General features: G+C 40.6%; 1 protein-coding gene and 2 long non-coding RNA genes across 3 annotated transcripts in view; 2 read left to right on the forward strand and 1 right to left on the reverse strand.

The window, feature by feature from the left end:
- The window catches only part of LOC142012735 (uncharacterized), a 43,596-nt gene that overhangs the window by 1,170 nt on the left and 21,598 nt on the right, over nt 1–20,828 (forward strand). The window lies entirely within an intron of this gene.
- LOC142012734 (uncharacterized) lies at nt 96–20,342 on the forward strand. Its single transcript, XR_012645449.1, has 2 exons — nt 96–221; nt 20,183–20,342. It is a non-coding gene; the product is annotated as an uncharacterized LOC142012734 (long non-coding RNA).
- The window catches only part of SGMS2 (sphingomyelin synthase 2), a 58,360-nt gene continuing 55,832 nt past the window's right edge, over nt 18,301–20,828 (reverse strand). Inside the window, exon 7 of the mRNA XM_074993467.1 lies at nt 18,301–20,382. Within this exon, the coding sequence (XP_074849568.1) occupies nt 20,179–20,382 (204 nt within the window). The 3' untranslated portion in view covers nt 18,301–20,178. The remainder of the gene's footprint in view (nt 20,383–20,828) is intronic.

Below are 20,828 nucleotides of genomic sequence, written 5' to 3' on the forward strand. Positions count from 1 at the left end.
GCTCTGCGCGTCACCGCTCGTGCCAGCCCCCGGGAAGAGGCCTGTCTCCGCCCTCCCGCCGGTCGCGTGACCGCCGCCGGCGGGGGCTTCCCTCTCACAGAGCCCCGCCTCCGACCCGGGCCTTGTGCGCACCTGGCGCTCGGAGACAAACAGCCGCGCCGGCAGCAAAGTTTGCAGAGACCGACGGGGCGTTGGCGACAACATGGCAGCTGGACTGCGAGGTGACGTGAGAAGTAGTGCGGGCGGCACATCCCAGCGCCACACGTGCAGGGCCGGTGCCTAAATTAGCCACTACCTATTAGCAGAGCTTTTTGTAGGAAAAAAAAAAAGGCGGAGGGACTCAAGCACCAAACCACGAACGCCTCCCCCAGGCTTAACAGCCCCCCTGGTGGGGCCCGAGCTGCCCCCTCCCCCCATCGATTTAACCAGCATCACCCCTGCGCAGGGCCTTAGCCGCCCCCAGGCTTCACCCCCTGCAGCCCCAGCTGTAAATCAATGTTCTCCCCCACAAGCAGGCACCCCCAGCCCAAGTATCTCCATCGCCACCAACTCAGTGGCTTCTCCCTTCCCCAGAGCCAGGAATCCCCAGCTCCTGCTCCCCCCAAGTGAACACTGACTAGGTACTCAGCTAGCACCGCAGAGGCTGTGCCAGTGCCATGCCAGGACTCCAGGGCTGCTTCAGGCCTCTGGGATCGTGCCAGGTAGGAGAAGCCATGGCCCCTGGGTCAAGCTGCAGAAGCCACTCTGCGACTGGAGGAGCTGCCTGGCTCCCACCTGGAGTTGCACATTTGCAGAGCAGGGGGAGAAACACTGCATGTGTGGCTCTAATGAGGTGCATTTTGCCACCATGCCCCCCCCCCATGCCCTGTTCACACCATATGTGGCAAACAGGGCATACAGCCTAGCTATCTTCAAAAATGGTGGCAGCACCAGGAAAAAATGTCAGAATGCCATTCCCTGGCATTCTGGCAGAAAAAAAGCCCTGCCAGTTAAAGAAGATAGTGTAGTGTACTGCAAATTCATGACTAAACTTCTGACTGTGTCTGTATCATCCAGAACTCATTCTCCATCTTCAGAAGACATAACATTATTTCCAGTCATCAATAGGCTAGAAGCAATTGCATAATGTAGTTGTCTTTAACATCAGAAGGCTGTCCTGTGCATTAAAATACTACCAGGCATCCTAGATGTAAGTAAGATTGCTGTCAGTTTCATCTAGAAAGCTACAATGAGATAGAGTGGCTACAGTTACCCAACAGCACTCTGTCAACAGAGGTCATTTGTGGAAGATATTTCCTGACAAAACTTCTGTTGACAGAAGGCAGCCCACACACAAAAGCCAATCAGGAGAGCGCTCAGCTCTGTTACGGAGCAGCCGGACTTCCCTGCTGTTTTCTCGACAAAACAGGCACCCAGAAGCACAGCAGGCAGGGCTGCCCCTTATTGCGGATGCCCTGTCTTTCAAGAGGAAGCCCCCCCGGCGCATCCACAAAACTTTTTTGTCAATGGAATCTGTTAACAGCAGTGTTATGCCTCCTGGCTTTGAGGCAGAACAACACTGGCAAAAGTGCTGAGTTGTGTCCACAAACTGTCTTCAAAACATATTTTGGCTATGTCTACACTAGAGAGTTTTGTCGACAAAATTTGTGGAGTATCTAAACACAAAATGCATTTTGTCAACAGAAATTGTTGTTGCTCCAGGGGACCCTTTTGTTGACAGAGCGGATCAAAATCTCGATCTGCTTTTATGTGTAGATACGATCTGTTGGCAGAAGTTTTGTCAGAACATCTCTTCTGACAAACTTCTATAGAATGATGCCTCTAGTGTAGGCGTAGCCTTTGTGTGTGGATGTTCCACCAGGTTTGTCAACAAATACACTGACAAAACATGTACCTCTTCAAAAGCCACCAATGGCAAAAACAAACACATCAGTTTCCTGTTTCAGTTCACAGGTGATCAAAATCTCAAAAGAACTTCCAATTTTCATGAGAATTTAGCAGGTGATTGAAATCTCATAGCATCACAGAGACATTGGGAGGTCATCAAGTCTAGTCCCCTGTATTCATGGCAGGACGAATCAACATCTAGACCAAGGGTTGGCGATCAAAATTGCAAAAAGAGCCTTTTTTTTTCAAATTTAGGTAAAAAACTCAATAATTCAAGAGTCGCAATGCATGTGGCTACAAGACGGTCCTTAATAAATACCATCAAACCATACTTTTTGTAACCCCTATTTGAAGAATGGGGCACACACAATTGGTAATGTGATACATGTTTACTGCAGGACGTTCACACACTTTATATATTGTTTCCTTGCACTTTATGTGCGTGCTTGTACCACTGTCTTCCTGACTTTCACTCCCAAATCCACTTTAATTATGGCAATTTTACTGCATGTTTAATTTCAGTGTTCTCTCTTAAAATATGTTGCCCTTCACAGCTGCCTTTTCCTTTTCAAAATCAAGACTTTATTAGCAACACAATCAAAAGACAGATCATATCCCACAATGCACTGCACGTTAAAGAGGGAGTTTTCCAACATTTTTAGTTCACGTATCATTTGCTTTTTAAATATGAATTGGGCTCATTGTTGGGCTTTTAGACCTTCACCATTTATTGAAAATAATCAGGAGGTTTTTTGTTTAGTTTTGTTTTACTTTGAAATTATCATGTCCAGAACCACAAAGAAGTCCTTAAAGAACGACGTGAGGAGGTTAGACAAAGATGGAGATTTCACAGCTTCTCTAGGCAATTTATTCCAGTGGTTAACCATCCTGACTAGGTAATTTACCTAATGTCCAACCACTACCCCCCTTGCTGCCATTTAGGCTCATTGCTTCTTGTCCTATCATCAGATGTAAGGAGAGTAAGTTTTCTCCTTCCTCCTTGTAACAACCTTTTAGGTACTTGAATAATGTTATGTCCCCACTCAGTAGGCTCTTTACCAGACTAAACTACTAATTTGTTCAAATATTCCCTCACAGGTTATGTTTTCTAGACTTTTAATAATTTTTGTTGCTCTTCTCTGGACCTTCTCCCATTTGTCCACATCTTTCTTCAAATGTGGCACCCAGAACTGGACATAATACTCTAGTTCAGGCCTAACCAGAACAGAGTAGAGTGAAAAAATTACTTGTCATGTCTCTCTTACAACTCTCCTATTAATACATCCCAGAATGGTTTGCTTTTTTGCAACAGTGTCATATCGTTGACTCATATTTAGCTTATGTTCCACTGTAACACGTAGGTCCCTTTCTGCAGTACTCTTTCCTGCATAATCATTTCCCATTTTGTAGGTGTCAAACAAATGGTTCCTTCCTAAGTGGAGTGCTTTGCATTTGTTGCTGTTGAATTTTATTCTGTTTGCCTCTGACCATTTTTCCAGTTTGTCCAGGTCATTTTGAATTATAAGCCTATCCTCCAAAACACTTGCAGCCCCTCTTGATATCATCCACACACTTTGTAAGAATATTCTCTGGACCATTATCTAAATCAATGATGAAAATATTGAACATCACCAGCTTCAAAACTGATCCCTGCAGAACCACACTTGTCATGTCCTTCAGCATGACTGTGAAGCATCAATAACTACTCTCTGGGAATGTTTTTCCAGTCATGTACCCTCTTTAAAGTAAAGGAAATAGCAAGAGAGGCATCAGACACCAATGGGCCCTGAGCCCACAGTTATTGATGATGATGATGATGATGATGACAACGTATAGATTGTCTTTCCCTATTATTAATGAGAAGCTCATGCAAAACTCTATCAAATGCTTTCCTTAAGTCTAGTTATACAACATCTACCACTTTCCCCCTTATTTACAAGGCTTGTTATCCTTTCAAAGTCTGTTATAATTTGTTATTTACAAATCCATGCTGAATTTTACTTATCACCTTATTATCTTCTAGATATTTGCAGATGGATTCCTTCATTATTTGATCCATTATCTGTACTGATACAGAAGTTAAGCTGACTGGTCTGTAGTTTCCCAGGTTGTTTTATTTCCCTTTTTTTATAAAATGTGCATTATATTTGCCCTTTTCCAGTCTTTTGGAATCTCTCATCTTCTCTGACTTTTTAAAGATAATAGCTAATGGCTGAGATATCTCCTCAACCTTGAATATTCTAGGATATCTTTCATCAGACTCTGGTGACTTGAAGATATCTAACCTGCCTAAATAATTTTTAACTGGTTTGTTTTCTATTTTAACTTCTAAGTCAACTTCATTTTCATCAGCATGCATTATGTTAGGCATCCAATCACCACCAACCTTCTTGGTGAAAAAGACAAAAGTAATTAAGCACCTCGACTTAATGTATTTTAGAAAACATGGAAGTAGCAGAGGCACTTGAAGATTTCTTTGTTTTGGTTTTCACTAAGAAGGCTGGTGGCAACTGAAGGCCTAACATAGTGAATGCCACTATAGGTTCAGAAGTTAAAATACGAGAAAAACTGAAAGCTTATGGGAAGTGCTGGACTTCAGCTGTTGTTCATGAGTGTAGAAATCTCTTCAAAATCAGCTGAATTGGCGAGTGTTCCATCATTTGGGGCAGGCCACTGATGGGGGGCAAGGGAGGCAATTGCCCCAGGGCCCGGTCTGTTGAAGGGGCCCAGAGCTCCAGCCCCTGCCTTGGCCAAAGCTCTGTGAAATGCTACAGAGTGCTCTGGGCTGCTCCACAAGCAGCTCAAAGAGAGTAGGGGAAGCGGGCCAGGGCCAACTGCCAAAGCCCCACCCCTCTGCCCTTGGAAGGGGCAGGGAGCCAGCCCCCACCTCCCCCACTACCTCTGAGGCCACAGCACCTCTCCACACTGCTGATTTGGGGCAAAACATCAGAAGAACTGCTTTCAAGTTGGCAGTAATGTTGTAAGTTCAAATGCCATAGTGTACCTAATCCAGCCCTAAATACTATCTCTTTGGCCCAGCTCAGGCACTAACCCCCAAACCACATTGGGCTGTAAAAGCAGGAAAGATGTTGTTAATAAAGAGGAGGCTAGGATGCCTGAGCAGTAGTTGAGACAATGTTCAAAATTCAACCAAGACCACCATGATTCACCTACTTTTGTTATGAATGATTTGCATAATTCAGAGTACTGCCAAAGTATTAAAAAGGAAGAAGTCCTTTTCTGCTCTAATTGTTTAATAATTATTGATCCTCTTTTGCATTTCATTGATCCAGTTGCTAGCCTGGAATCTGTCTTAAGCCACTGCTTTTCTCTGCAGCTCCAACTTACTCACTTTGAGATGCTACTGGGGCAGAGGCGTATAGAAACATATCAGCAGGGGAAGTGAGAATTCCATGCTAGCAATGGCAAATGTGCATTTATTTTATAGAACTCTCACCAGTTTCCTCTCTTAGTTAGGGTGACCAGGGTGTCCCTACTACCCTCTGGAATCAGCCTGGATTTATTCATTTGCTATGTCTGTAACAATTCTCCAGATCCAGGGTGGCCAACCTGCGGCTCTCAAGCCACATGCAGCTCTTTGAGCCATTAAATGTGGCTTCTCCTTAGAGCCACGTGCTGGGAATGCCTTTTGCCGCTCTGTGCTTGAGTCCCAGCACGTGGTGGGAGAAGCATGTAGAGGCAAGGGTGCCAGTGACTCTGGTGAATCACCAGCATGGGGGTGGGGGTGCCTGGCCATGACAGGGCAGGAGAGCTTTGAGTTAGAGCAGAGGAGGGCTTAGGGTGAGACAGGGGATATAGAAGGGAGATGGGGGTGCCTGGCTCTAGTGAAGGGGGGGAATTTGGGTTAGAGTAGGCAGCTGGGGGGCTCGCTCGAGGGTAGGGGAAGGGCACATGTATTTGATAAAAATAAAATATGTGTGTCTCTTTGCTCCTAACTGGATGACCAGCCCTGATCTAGATGCTTTTCAAAGTGTTTAGGAGGACAGGCCTGACTGACTCTGAGGACCTTCCATTAAGCTTGTCATTGGAGCCTAAGAAGTTCTGATAAACAGAACTTTATTTTTCTTTTCAGAAAACTTTTCTGTTTCTTCTACCCTTTTAATAAGGGGCACTCTAACCCCCTGCTGTTATGATGCCTTTCTCTCTGAGAAGAGCAGCTTGATGTAGCTGTGCCATGACTGACTGGTCATCACAATTCTGAGTGTCATGGCTTGCACCTCCCACCAGGGTGTTTTGTCCAGCCTTGGACAAGATGCACGAAGGCATGTTACTGCACAACCTCAATGTGTTATGATATTGATACCTTATTTTTAAGGCAGAATCAATATAGCATTTATTAGGCAATGTTGAGAAAGGCTGTATGTGCACCAGACCTGTAGCCTTAATTCTCAAATAAAGCAGCTGTAGAGAACAAAGTGGGTTGCTGAGGACCCTAAATGGTTTATTTTTTTCAGTAGTAGAATGTCTCTCACTATAGGGCATAATATACATTTCACCATGAAAACCTCCATGACATTTAGTTGACATATTTATAAACAATTTATGCCAATTATAAAAGGAATCTGTTGAATTAGGCATATTTGAAATTCAAAAGACTCTAAATCAACTTTTCTTCAACTGTGAAACTAACAATCTCTAATGATCTGTTTCATGCTGATATTTTATTGACTGCTGCCATTCAGTGTAATACAAAAGAAATTTAAGTTCATGGAGATGAATCAGACTGAAGAATAAGAACACAGCCTTTTCAGATTTCGCAGAAACTCTGGCTGCTTTAATTAGAACAGTCAGCAGAAAATATGTTTCTATAAATAGGAAAGGAGCCTTTAAAAAGAATGCGGATAGCTTGGAACCATTTGAAGTATACATAATGTAGGCAGGCCGTTTAGCTGAACTGCTTTTTTTGGTGGGGGAAAAACAGTAACAAGTGAATGTGTGCCACCCCCTGCCCAACCCCATAATTTTCTCTCCCCACATTATAGACACATTCTCTATTTTAATTCAACTCTGCTCCATAGAAACTAGAGTAGAAGGGCATCTAGGGTTCTCTTACCCCTCCACCTAGCATAGTAAGATTATTCTTATCTATCCCTGTATTTCTATGGCTTCCACTACGGCAGAGTATTTATGTCTTTAAAAATAGGAGTTACCTGTCCATATTCTTTCATAATCATTTGCAGAAGTAGCTTGATCAGTTTATAGGCTTCTTATTTATTTTTCTGTGGATATGGTGCAAAGGCTGTGAGAAAATAATTATTGGGGGGGGAGTCAAAATGAGTTTGGCATTTGTTCTGAACAGGCTAGGACATTCATTTTTCATAATTTTATTTCAGAAGACTTTGTGCAAGCAAAAATTAGACTTTGAAATTGTACTATATGGTGTTTTCATAGAGAAAGCAGCTAAAAATTCAAATTATGACAATAGCAAAGTTTAAAATGTTGAAATCTTGATTCCTTATCCCCTGCCCTGAGCATCATGGAATGAAGAACCAGTTTTTGAACTTATACACCTTACACTGTCATACTTTTATCTTTCTGGACAAATAGAATGGAATCATGAAATGCAGACTTAAAAGTACCACGGGATCAAATTTGTTATGACTTTTTGCATACACCTAAAAGTTATTACTAGTCAAGTTTGATTCAGATTTCTTTTTTCAAATGCCATTCCCTCCAACTTGATTTTTTGTTGCTGTACATTTCTGACTCTTTTTGATGGAAAATAAAATCTTCTGAGCAATGTCATTTCCTAGAATTGTGATACTCTAATCAGAATCTCACTACTGCTGCAAGCAGCAGAACTCTTGTCTAATATTAGACACCACTGTACTTAGCTCCAAAATTGAGTGGCTATCCCACAGGAATTTGCTGACTATTTAAACAGAACAACAGGACTATGACTTTCTAGATTTGCTTGTCTCATTGACCAACAGGGTTTTAGATGCTTTTTTCCCCCCCTTTATATGTATTAAACAGGTTTTTTTCCCCCCAGACAGAACTTTCCCACACCCAGCAATGCCTGGTCCTTCTGTTTTGCTTTCCTCATGACAATTATTTCAAACAGATGTATGGTCAGAAGAATAGAAAAGACAAGGCTCTATGTAGTGTGAGGAACTGATAGTATCTCTGATTTTGAGTGTCTGTCTTATACTTGACCCTCACAGACCAACCCATCTGCGCCTTAAACATTCTCTCACATTGTTCGTGAAGGACTATGCTAGCAACTGGCAACTAATTTTTCTTTTTTGCCTCCCTTCACTTTTCCTCTGAGACTTCATGCTCTGCATGTCTTTCCCAAAAACTCCAGCACATGAGAATGAATGTGGATTCTTTCCTCTTTTGTCCCAACTCACACCAACTGACCTGCATGGATGGTAGATGAGGCTGCCGCTGGGGAAAGTAAGTGCCAGCTCTTCCCCTTCCACTCAAGGCCCCAACCTCGAGGCGCTGCTCTGCTGCGGCTTGCCTTCCCCAGCAGTCTGGGACCTGGGACTACTGCAGTATGGCCCCATCCCTCAGAGGGTGGGGTAAGGAATGTAGGCAATTTTAGGAAGGCAATGCCTTTCCTTGCCTACATTACCCACCTCCTATGCTTCCCTCCACCTGGTCTTCTTGAGGAGGTGAATAAGGCCTCCATTTTTAGAAGAACCAGGGCACCAGAGCAGATTCCACTGATCAGGTTCTTGCATCACAGGTAAATAGGGCAGCAAGTTATTTCCCTCTCTCCATCTAATCTACCCCACTCCACTCCCATTCCAAGCACAAAAGACTAGAACTTCACACCAGTATAGGAATAACTGAATGAGGAAGGGGATCATGTCAGTCACTTGCAGCAGAGCATTACCAGAATTCATAAAAAGGGAGCTGGGCACCATTTTCCTTGGACGGAAGACACAAAGCCTCAGGAAAGCTTGCGAGGACAGGAATTAGCTGTAGAGAGGTTGGAGATAAGTAATGGAAGGCAGAGTGTCTAGAAGGCTTGTGGGAGGGAGTAGAAGTATGAGGGCAGGAATTGGGGTGTCATTGATAACACTGGAACGATAATATCTAAAGCAGACATCAACTGAGTAGACAAAAATAGACACGCATTACCATCACAGTGATTCACACACACATACCTTTTAAAATAAGGTAATAGGCAATAAGTTCAGAATAGTCACTTATTGTACTTATAAAAACTGAGAACGGTTATAAAATTCAACTTGTAAAAGTTATGAAAGTCTATTAGTCAAAATAAAAATAATTTTCAGCTTACTTATAAATTTATTATTAAACTGTTATAAAATACCCACATCTTGATCTTTCTCCATTTTAGAACTATAGTACTATTGCAGTTTGATGGATGCAAAGACATTCAACAGGGTACAATTCAGTCAAATGTTATCACTTTATTGACCAGTGTAGGTGCTTGAGTTAGACTGTAGACTTTTTCTAAGCAAGGAACTTGCCTTTTTATGTGCTTTACCAAGTTCATTTCAAAATTGTTGACAACTCTTGGAATCTTTGCTTTCACAGGCACTTTATTTGGAGGAAATTCTGTTACATGTCCTTTCAAAATATTACAAAAAATTCTCAGAATAAAACTGTTCCCATAAACAAAACATTTTCCACAAAGTTACAGAGTAGTTGAAAGCCTGACATCTGTGATCCACTAATCAAGCATGAAAGTAGCAAACTGTACACCAGTAACTCATTTTTTATTTATATAATGCTAGATGGACAAGTGCTGTGTATTTACAAATGCAATGATATATCCTGGTTAATAGTGAACTTTTGTCTGGGAAGGTTTTTTGTGTGTTTTAAAAGTCACTTTCATTTACCAGACACTAGTCAGACAAATCAAAAGAGCAAAATTGTGCTTTTTAGATCTATACTGTAGTTTAACTGGACTCTTGTGCAGATCTCCCACTGATGTTAACAGGGCTTCCGCACAAGAATGGCTACAGAGTCGATGAGGTAAGACTACTGCTACTGATCAGCAGTATGTTTCCATTAACCACAAAGACCACAGCCAGCTATCCACCTTGAAAGTGTGCACACTAATCAATAAAACAAAAATAAACTTTCCTTCTTCCCAGTTTTCAACAATCTGTTACTCTGTCTTTTTACTAAGATTATAAATATACAATGAAATATCCATACCCAAAATAAAAAGATTTAACATTTTGCCTAGTTGTTTTAAAGGGCAGTGTCTTAGAGCACTCACTGTAAAGGACAACTAGAATATGCAGATGTTGTATAAGATGTTTAGAGTTTTCTAAAATGTAAACTTATGGCAAAGCACCTATTCAGTCTGACTCCGTATATATTTATGCACACATCTGATCAAACAATGCACCTTTCTCCCTAAGCAGGGTGAGTGCTAAACACGAAGATTTTTTAAACTATTTACTTGAATCAGAAGTTCACTACGCCAGGATTTCAGTATATACAATTCACATACATTAGAAGGCCTTTGTGCAGATAGAAGATGAGGCATTTTTAACATCAACGATAGGTTAACAGCAACTGTTAACTCAGTGGTTCCAAACCTTTTCAAGATGGGTACCCATTTTGACAAGTCAGGAAGACAGTGTGACCCAAGGCAATTCAAAACTGGAGGGGGCAGAGGAGGTTCTCTCCAGGGAAAATGCACCCCTCTGACCCCCAGCTCACACCCCTCTCAGCCCCAAAATGCCCCCCAAACCCACAGCTTAAACCCCTCTCAGCTAGGGTTGCCAGATATTTGGAAAACGTGCATGGGACAGGCACAGGATCTCCAGCCACGGCTTCCTGTCCCTCATAAGATTTCCCAAAAACCCAGGCAAGGAACCTGGCAGCGCTGCAGCTGGGTGCCAGCTGGGGTGCTGAGCCCCGACTGGCAGCACCAACCACAGGATCCCTGGCTGGGGTTGGTGGGGCGGGGGGGAACCCATGCAAAGTGTCTTGAAGTTGGCTGGGAAGTGGAGCCCTAGCTGGCAGCACCAGCCAAAGGATTCCCGGCTGGGGTGCAAGGCACCCCAAAGCAGTACAGTGAGCCAGCTGAAGTGTAGAGCCCTGACCAGCTCTCAACCCCTTGTACCCCCACCATCCACAGGCTTAAACTTCTCAGCCACCCCAGCCCCCTACCTCCCTGACAGGAGAGTTCCAAGCTGCCGCCACTGACCCCCACCTCCTTCTCCGGTTGGCTCCCCCTAGCCCTTCCGCCACCTGCAGCAGGTCAGTTCCCTGCCCTGCAGGCTTAAACGGGACTCAGTTTAACTGGTTTCAGGGCGGGATCCCTCCTGCCAGCTGTTAAACCAATTCAACTGAATTCCATTTCAGCACTGCAGGGCAAGTACTGGGAGCCAAGGGGACTCAAGTGGCTGCAAATGGCTCCTTAAGAGCCCAGCCAGCAAACCTTAGAAAATCTAATTGCAACCCATAGGCTGGGAATCCCTGAGTTATAGGCCTTGCATCCTCCAGGAGATGAGTACTATTGCTTTGAGTGTCTCCCTCCTTTATTCAGTGGTTCTGCAGGAACCACTTTTCTGAAAGCTGACTCAGTGAGCAACTTCCTAATTTTTTAGTTTTGAACAGAGTATTGCCCTATGTTACATAGTGCATTATTGGAAAAAAACACACTGTCCCTTTTCAGCATTAGCAGAAGGCACAGAATCCTTTTTGGTGGACATTGTGCTTGTGGAACTTAGGAACAGGAAATAGAAGTTTTCAACTGATAGTCCAAGCAGTCATAGTGCAAGCTTCCTGATATGCAAGGCACTGACACGGAAGACCCAGCCCAAGAAAGGTTAACCACAGTTAGGCAATAGCTAACTGTAGCTCCTCACTAAGCCTCCCTTGAAAAGGTCGGTTAGGCCAAGTAAGTTCTTGTAGCACAGGGCAGTAAGTATTTCTGAATTTGCTTTGGATAAGAGCTAAAAGGGCAGAGATTTTAATCTTAGTTTTCCTCTTCCACGAATCTGCATTTTAAAAACTAGAAAAGAATAAGCTTTTATCTATTCCTTGACCTCATTACTGAAGCACCCTTGTCTACAGATGAAGCTGCAGAATTTAAAAAACCACAACCCACACCCACAGCCATTTGTCCATGCCACAAATCTACCTAATGGCATGCTGACTTTTTTAGATCAACATTTTTTAAACCAGGACCTCTTTTCTGCCTCATACCAGAGTTTTCTGGATACAATCTCGTAAGTGTGATTTATTTAAAATGTATTTAAAATCCATGAACCATTGGTATTTCCTCTGGCAACACCCCCTACGTATTTTTTCCTTTACAGATATAATTGCAAATTAATAGGAAAAAAAAGAAACTAAAAGCTTTATTTACAAACAAAAATGCTCTAACAGCTTTCAGTTTTCAAAAAGAACAGAATGCGTTCTTGATTTAAATTTGTGACACTTACAGTCACAAAGTCAATGGCGGTTTTGTGTGAGGCTCCATGGTACATGTGGTCCCCAATTTACAAATTCCGACAGAACACATGGGCAAGTTAGGGACTTGGAATCAGACACTACCCTTATTTTACAGCACGAGGCACACAGACCTGTGTTTACAGCTCTGCTATATATTATGTTCCTTAGCTGTCACAGTGGACAGAGTTTCAGCTTATGTATGTGCTTCAAAATACACAGAATGGCCTTCTTAGTTTGTGAACTTATGGTCTTAGTCTGTATATCTATATACAGAACGCTGACCAACGTGGCATAAATAGCAGGGTTGGCAAGGAACCGTTTATGCCAATAGACATGCACAACCTTCAGGCATACAACCACACAACCTTTCACGCACCCATGTCTTTGTTTTTAAGTGGTGTAGCGTACTGCTGACGGAGCTTGTCCGCTGCAAGGAAACTCTTTGGCAGTATAGAGACAGCAGGGAAAGTCTGGTAGCTCTCCACTGCCAGAGACTTTCCCTGTAGAAGGGAAAGGCTCTTGCAGCAAGGAAAAACTTCTGGAAGGAGACAGCAGGGAAAAGCTCTAGCACCACTTCTCTGTTATTAGAAAGTTTTCCGTACTGTCTGTCTCCCTTGCTAAAGCCTTTTATTGCTATGCATAGCTAGAAACAGTGTGGATGCAGCCTGCTTCTCACAACCACATGTAGCAAACACATAACTATACATGCAACCACCAGCACAGACAAGGCCCTTAGACATACCTTTGCAAGATACAAGGTCCAGTATAGGAACTCATTATATGAGGACAACCTCCCATTGAAATGCATAGCCAGAAAGTTGATGTGAAGAAGTGGGTCTGTCCCATGAAAGCTCCTCACCTAATAAATTATTTTGTTAGTCTTTGAAGTGCTGCTGGACTGCTTTATTGTTTTGATAGTATATAGGCTAACATGGCTATCTTTCTGTCAATAGCCAAAAAGTGTTACTGATTATTGCCTCAATTCTTATTTCCAAAGCACTGATGTTATAATAACTGTATTGTGTTACAGCTCTGTATATAATACAGCTCTCTGTAGTAGAGAATGCGGCATTTCATAGAGTACAACAGGCCACAAAGAAGCAAAAATGGGTGTCTACACAAGTTGCTGTTATTGGCTGAACACACCAAGAATCCTGCATACATTTAGTAATGGCATTAGCCCTTACTACTGGGAATTTCACTGACTTCAGTAGGACTGTTCACAGTAGTAGGGCTATGCCAGGCAGTAAGTATTCAGCAAGGCACTTGGCATGTTTTGAATTTTAAATGTGAGAGCAGCCACAGACTTCAATACTTTAAAGGTACATACTTAAGTACCTTGTGGAATCAGGATGTAGATGCCCGATGACAGCAATTTTTGGAAGAGAAACAGAGTTCTGAACGCAATAGGGGGAACAGCAAAAGTGCTCATTTTTCTTTTAACATATATACGCATTTAATAATGTTACTCATATTTTTTCAGAACCTTATCCCATGGAGGGATTTGCCCACTTGTAGCAGGAATTTCTGTGCAGTCTTTGATAAGGCTCTAATGATCACATCTTAAAGCAGGTTATAAGGAAGCAATTCAAGTTCATCTTTTTAATGTATTTTCTACACACAGTATTTTTTCTTTTTTAAAATGTATTTAATAAAAGAGGAGTAAAAACAAAATCAACATCAGCTAAACACAGTGAAGCAATTTTAAGATCTATCCAGGAAAAGTAGTATTCTGATATAAGGGCTAATTTTGACCCTATAGATTAAATGGTCTATGGTTAATCCCTGCCAGTTTTACCGAAGCTAATCACTCAAAACCCTTATTATTCATTTGGCAAATACAAAATACGGGGCCTGAATCAAGCAATAGTGCATTTATATGGCTTTGAAACTGGACATGTTTCTCTAAAATCAAGCCCATATACATTAATTTGTAGAGTGGAAAATCAACTTCTTAATCACTGGCTATGCACTGTAGCTAGCTTTATGATATTTTACTTTACCAAAACCAAATCAGATTGTGATGAAACCTGTGCAAGTACTTACAGGCAGAGGAGGTATTTCAGAAGACCCTCAACTACACAGACTGTGCAGTGACTGGATTGTGAAGCTGAGAGCGAAATCCCTGTACAGGGCTAGCAGCACCAGCACTCATTGCCCCAAAAGGGAAGCAAAAAGCACATCAGCTATGGAAGCAAACATGCTGCACCTTCTCCTAGGGATGGTGCACCAGGCTAGCATGTACTGAATCAAACAGCCAGCTAAAAAATTACTCCTGGGGGGTCTTGGTAGTCTTTATGTGGTATCCTCCTCAAGCATAGGCACTGGCTCTAAGTCACAAAGTTAGCCCACAGAAGATCACCTTTCTATAAACATCTTTTATAGGATTAATTTCAAGTGTACCCCCAAAATCAATTTCAATTTATGGTGTTTCCTGATCACCAGATCCTTCACCACAACCCTCATCTTCTACCCAAAGGCACTTAAAGTCCACAATACAAGCCAAATGCCTCAAATTTTGAGCTTAAAAATGAAGCAGAGGTTTGTTTGTTTTTGGGAGGGGGGAGGAGAAGGAGAGGTTGTTATAAGAGATTAATAAAACATCCATTGTAATGTACCATCTAACTTCAACAGACACCCCCCCACCCCCAACACACACACGGACGCTTTTGTTGAATATTTGCACCCGCCCTGTAATCCCCACATGCTACATTCCAGCCTGGCATCAAGTTAACTCAAGAACTTTTATATACTAAGGGTGTATTAGCACTTTGGCAGAAAACTGTTTTTGTAAGGTGCTGTTCTGCTACATGGGGCTGCTACTGGTAGTTTGAAAAGAGCAGCTTGTGGTGAAAAAGATTTTCTAAATAATATTAAAATTTGATTAAAACCAAACATTCTAATACAACTAACACAGTAGAATACAGAGTATAACACAATTGGAGAACATTTTACACTATACATGTAGATGTAAAACTGTACAATAAGGCACTTAAAAGTAGTGTGTATATATATAAAAATAAAACTGGCTGATAGAGCCACTAAAACATCTCCTGCAAGACCTCATGTAACATAGCATTAACCATTACATAGGAATATTGTTTTAATTTACCTCCTAATGTCCATGTCTACACTAGCCCAAATCTTCAAAATGGCCATTTTGAAGATTACTAATGAAGCAGTGAAATACATATTCAGCACCTCATTAGCACGTGGGCAGCCGCAGCACTGCAAAATTGCTGCGGCTCACTGCCACGCGGCTCTTCCAGACAGAGGTCGTTTTCAAAAGGACCCTGCCAACTTCAAAATCCCCTTATACCTATCTGCTGAATATGTTTTAGGAATAAGGGGATGTTTTAGTGGTTGAGTATCAGCCTATCTGCTGATAGGAATAAGGGAATTTCGAAGTTGGCAGGGCCCCCATCTGGACAAGCCACAGCAATTTCAAAAAGCTGCAGCCACCCACATGCTAATAAGGCACTGAATATATATTTCAGCGCTTCATTACTAATCTTCGAAATGGCCATTTGCATGGCCATTTCAAAGTTTTGGGCTAGTGTAGACATAGCCAATGTGGCAAAAAGAACCATGTAATAATTTGTGTTTATAGTTTCTTCAGTCTTTTTGGTAATCAGCAATACAATCTTCACATACTATGCTAAAGTTTTCCTCCTTAATCCTGGATCCATTTCTAACGATGGATGCTATACTGCTAAATGATGCACACAGGCTGCAAAAGCAATTTAAGGATGTGTAGAAGTGTATGTTGGCATGAAATGCAAGACTAAATTACTTTGACTTTGTTCCCAATGCCTGTTAAAATAATTCTGCATTACTGCTTTGCAGCATCCACATTACTAGCATTTAAGGACAAAAAATTAGAACAATGAAATGGCATTAATACTGTGCTGGGAAGTTACATGCAGTTAAACTGCAACATTGATTTGGCTGACTGAAATTCAGCCATTGAAAAAGGTGGCTTTAAAAAGGTGAGGTTTGGTTAAAACTGATCATTTGTCTTACAGTGCCTGATGCAGGCATGTAATGCTCAAAGCATACCTCACACGGTTTAGTTTAAAAGGTGGGTTTTTGCAAGAAAAAAAAATATTTGCACTTCTATAGAACCATCCAGCTCATCATCTAGAAGTTATTTGCAAAACACTAAGCCTCAGTAATATAAGAGGGACACAGTTTCTCTGTTTCACAGACAGTGAAACAGGCACAGAATTTTCAAAACTGTTGGGCTCTCAACTCCTAGCGAAAACAATGACTCTGACAATCAGGCTGGAAAAGTAATGGCTTTCCCACATCCACGGAAGTCAGTACCAGAGCTGGCAGCAGAACAAAAATCTTGCTTTTCCCACGCATTTCTTTAAGGGCCTGCCTTTGAAATAAATTTGAAGACTCCACTCCGAAATGAGAGATGGATCAGATTTTAAAGTACTAGACCATGGTTTCATATCCAGCAAAGAAAGAAACTGATCTTGATTGGCGCTATGTGTATTTTGAACAAGCATGACAAGTCACGTACCTATGCAATCAATAACAATGGGTAAAACAATGTTTGGAGGATTGATTCAATTTGCTTGTCTGAAAGACTGATAAAAAATCCCTCAAACTTCATAGTTCTAGATGGGTTGCTGAAACTGTAACATCAGCACTTCATATTATTACATATTAGTTCAAAATGGGTCCTGGCCAGAGCTAGGTCACATAGAAACATGTGAAAATGAATTAAAATAAAACAGTCAACCTAACCTCAGTTATTTAACTGTTTAAAATATTCTCCAACACTAGAACTGTTTTGTTTTTTTTTTTCCTCTGGACTAACTCCCATTACCCTAAAAATACCATTTTTCAAAGGTAATTGATATTGAACACATACCATTTATTGCCACAAGGGGGCATTAAGGACACACCATAGAGGTTACCTAAAAGTGGATGAACAAGGGCAAGTTTATTTGTTAATGTGCCAGATCTGTTGAAAACCAGCTGTACTGAGCATACCACTGTTCTATTACTTTTTTAAACTAATGACTATGGCTCTCATTAGGTTATGTGAAAATGTAAAGTCTACAGTCTTACATAGATTTGAGATGTTCCATCTCTTTTGTTTAAGGCCAAATTTTCAAGCAACTGAGGATATGTCTACGCAGCTTTTAGCAACAAGAAGAGTGCTCCTGGGGCCAAAGCACCATTCCGACACACAGTTGCTATGGCAAAACTTTGTTGTTCATGGGAGGGGTCTTTTTAGGCATCTGTGAACAACAAAAGTTTTGTTGCTCAAGTGCAAGTGTAGACATATCCCATTGCCTCAATTCTCTGGACGTACATGGGAACTGAGGGAATTTGAGCATTTAGAAGGACTAATACTGTAAATAAACTGGTACCACAATTTGTACTAAATAAGGATATTGATTTTGAGCAGAGCACCTCATATTTTCTGTAGGTCAGTCATTATCCTAAAAAAAAACAAAAAAACTTCTAAATGTCTCAGTGGAACTTTGTTGTAATCTATCTAGGTTATCAATGGATGCATTATTCAGTAACCTAACAAGCTACCAAATGAAAAGCATAGTTTTTGATCCTTTCTAGAATGCTCAAGACAACAGTTTCACAATACTTATCTTGAAGCAGGTGGAAAGTAACTCAATTTTCATCAGTCTGTACTGTTTGAGATGTTCAACTAAAATGTGAGTTAGGAAATTAAGCTACAGCCCAGTAGTATGTGATGTGTCTTCAGAAGACATCGTGGTCCATGCAGATGAACTCAGAACAAGAAATAAAACAACCTGAGGAGCTGCAAAGGCTGATGTTTTACTTAATAGCTTTGGGTAGCTAATACTGTAATTGAGGAACACTTCTCAAAATATGTATCCCTGGTTTCAGCATGTGAACCGTTAATGCAATGCCAGGATCAAAACATTAACTTTGTGTCCCGTCCCGTCCCCCCCCCCTGCCGCCACACACACACACCCAGGCTCCCTAGCGTGATGTTAAATATATTTCAGTGAAGAGAAACAAATCTTTAAAACAAAAAGGTTTGTATATTATTACTCTGCTACATTTTAACAGGATGCACTGTAAGAAATGTTTATTATTTTATGCTTTGATAAAGCACAAAAAGCTCAATATGCAAGTTAAACTTTTTTGGTGTATAATTTTACTTATTGACCCTGGGAACTGAAAAAGGAATTAGATCTGGGTACTGCACATTGTATTTTAATTTGTAGTGATTTTCTAATTGGATTTTTTTTAAAAATTGAGAATGTAATTTTTCTTCGTGTTCACACTTGTCAAGGTATTCTTAAAAAGAAAAGCAACTTTTTCACCCAAGTTACAGGTTAATTTAACTATTAGTGAAATTTATCAGCAGCTTTTACTGAAGGTTTTGTAATTAATGTACTTAACTGAGGAAGTGAATATAGACCAACTCTGGGAAACTAAGTATCCCCCATAATAATATGAAATACAACGAACATGTTGATCAGGTTAACTGCTAGTCTGCAGTTCTGTTGCACTCTAACAAGGTTGGTATTCCCTCATTCTAAGCCAACATATTTATGTTGATACTTTGGTTGGACAAACAAATCCTCATAGAAAGGAACAGTGGGCCAGTCATTTGACAGCACCATTTAATAATAAATATTGTTCAGTAATAGTGGAAGTGTTGCTGTTGGGGTGTATTCACCTTGGACTCCGTTTATGAGTCACTGAGTTATATGCCAAAAGTTAAAAAAAGAAACTCTAAATGCATAACATCAGGCTCTTAAGCACAGTACTTATATAGTGTCAGCAAGAAACAGCAACTAAAAATGTAAATGTTTGATTTTTACATTTACTATGTAGGACCTGACCTTGCAGTCCTCAAACAACTGAAGGAAACTGGTAGGGATTTTGCTTACAACAACACATTGTATACAGTTTCTTTTCATTTATCTATTATTGGTTAGTGTGTGTGTGAATACACAGAAGTATGTATATATACCTATATGCATTACATAGCTATATATACACATAATACATACAGACCCTCCCCGTCCCCACCTAGCTTGCAATTAAATATTTAGACTTTGAAATAATTTTCTTCTTGTTACATAGGTATAGGTTTTAAAAATAGTTCCATCTTTGTAGAGCTCCAATGATGTTAGCAGCTATTATTTCTAACTTGCAATGTTATCAGATAGCACAACAGCTTTTCCTTTTTAGGTTTTTTAATTTTTTTAAATATAAAAATTACCAATACAAAATGTAAAAATTGGTATACGATAGAGTAGATGGGAGGTGGTAGAACTTCAGGGTCATATTACATTCATTCCCATTGGACATAAAATGTCAAGACTCACTTCTGGCTTCATCACTCAGACATCTCTCATAAGTCTTACCTTCATTAGCAAGTAATACAGTAAGCCACTTCCCATCATTGTGTTATTCTCTGTATGCTACTCTAGAAAGATACTGTAACTTTAAATTTTAGTATACTTTTGCCCTCAAACTCCAGAGCTTTAAAGATGAAATTCTGTGGATGAGTGATAATTAATAATGCAAAGTGATGGGTTCTTTGGCACCTCAATCTTATAAGTAAACCAAAGTTCTGCTTCTTTTCTTTCTCAGGGAAAAGTTCTATCTGTGGTGCACTTCTAGTATTGAAGAGTAGAATAGCCCTGTACAATGTGATGAATAAAAAAAGGAAGAGATGTAATATTTTGACTACAATCGTCTTTCAAATCAATTGCACAAGACTTTGGTTCACTCATTCCCTTACAGTCTAGTCCTTTTAAGAACTTTGGTTAGAGCATCAATGTTTTGGTAAAATAAAAAAAAAAAAAAAAAAAAAAAAAAATCAGACTGTTTCCTTTCTTCATCTTTCTGTCAGGTGGATTTTTCATTGTCCTCTCCAGTCTTCTGAACCCGGGAATATTTTTTGCATGAGGATTTGAAGCAGCTGGAAGGCCAAGATATTGGCCATGAGAAGCAGCAAGGAACTGAACCTTGTACATTCTTCTCAAAGAAATAAAATATTGGATACCACCATGCTCGAGAGAGAAAATTAGTCTGTGAAGAGACCTTCAAGTTCTATATTGAGGAGAAAAAAAAAAAAAAAGGCAGGGAGGGGGGACAAAATTTAACAAATTTAGATAGTATAACCAATTGCATTAGTTGAATCATAAGAAAGTACAAAACAACAATATATTTAAATGAAATGCCACAAATAGTAGGGTTAATTTAACCTGGAAAGAAAAAGCACTTTGATGTGGCTTGCGTATTTCATATTGCAAATGGCAAAGTGAACACTTCTTTCATTTTGTGACACGTTAAGAAAGAAAGAAAGAAAGAAAGAAAGAGAACGAACAAGGGGAGACTCAAATATACTACTTTAAAAATTAATTCATTTGGTTGTCTTTAAATTGCAAAACACACAGAGGATAGAGTTAATCTACTATAGGAAATTTAACTGGAATTTTTAAAAAGGCTAGGTAATTTAAGATCTCTAATAACATTAGTACAGGTTGAACTTCTCT

Source organism: Carettochelys insculpta, chromosome 4 (genome assembly GCF_033958435.1).
Source record: "Carettochelys insculpta isolate YL-2023 chromosome 4, ASM3395843v1, whole genome shotgun sequence".
NCBI classification, from domain to species: Eukaryota; Metazoa; Chordata; order Testudines; family Carettochelyidae; genus Carettochelys; species Carettochelys insculpta.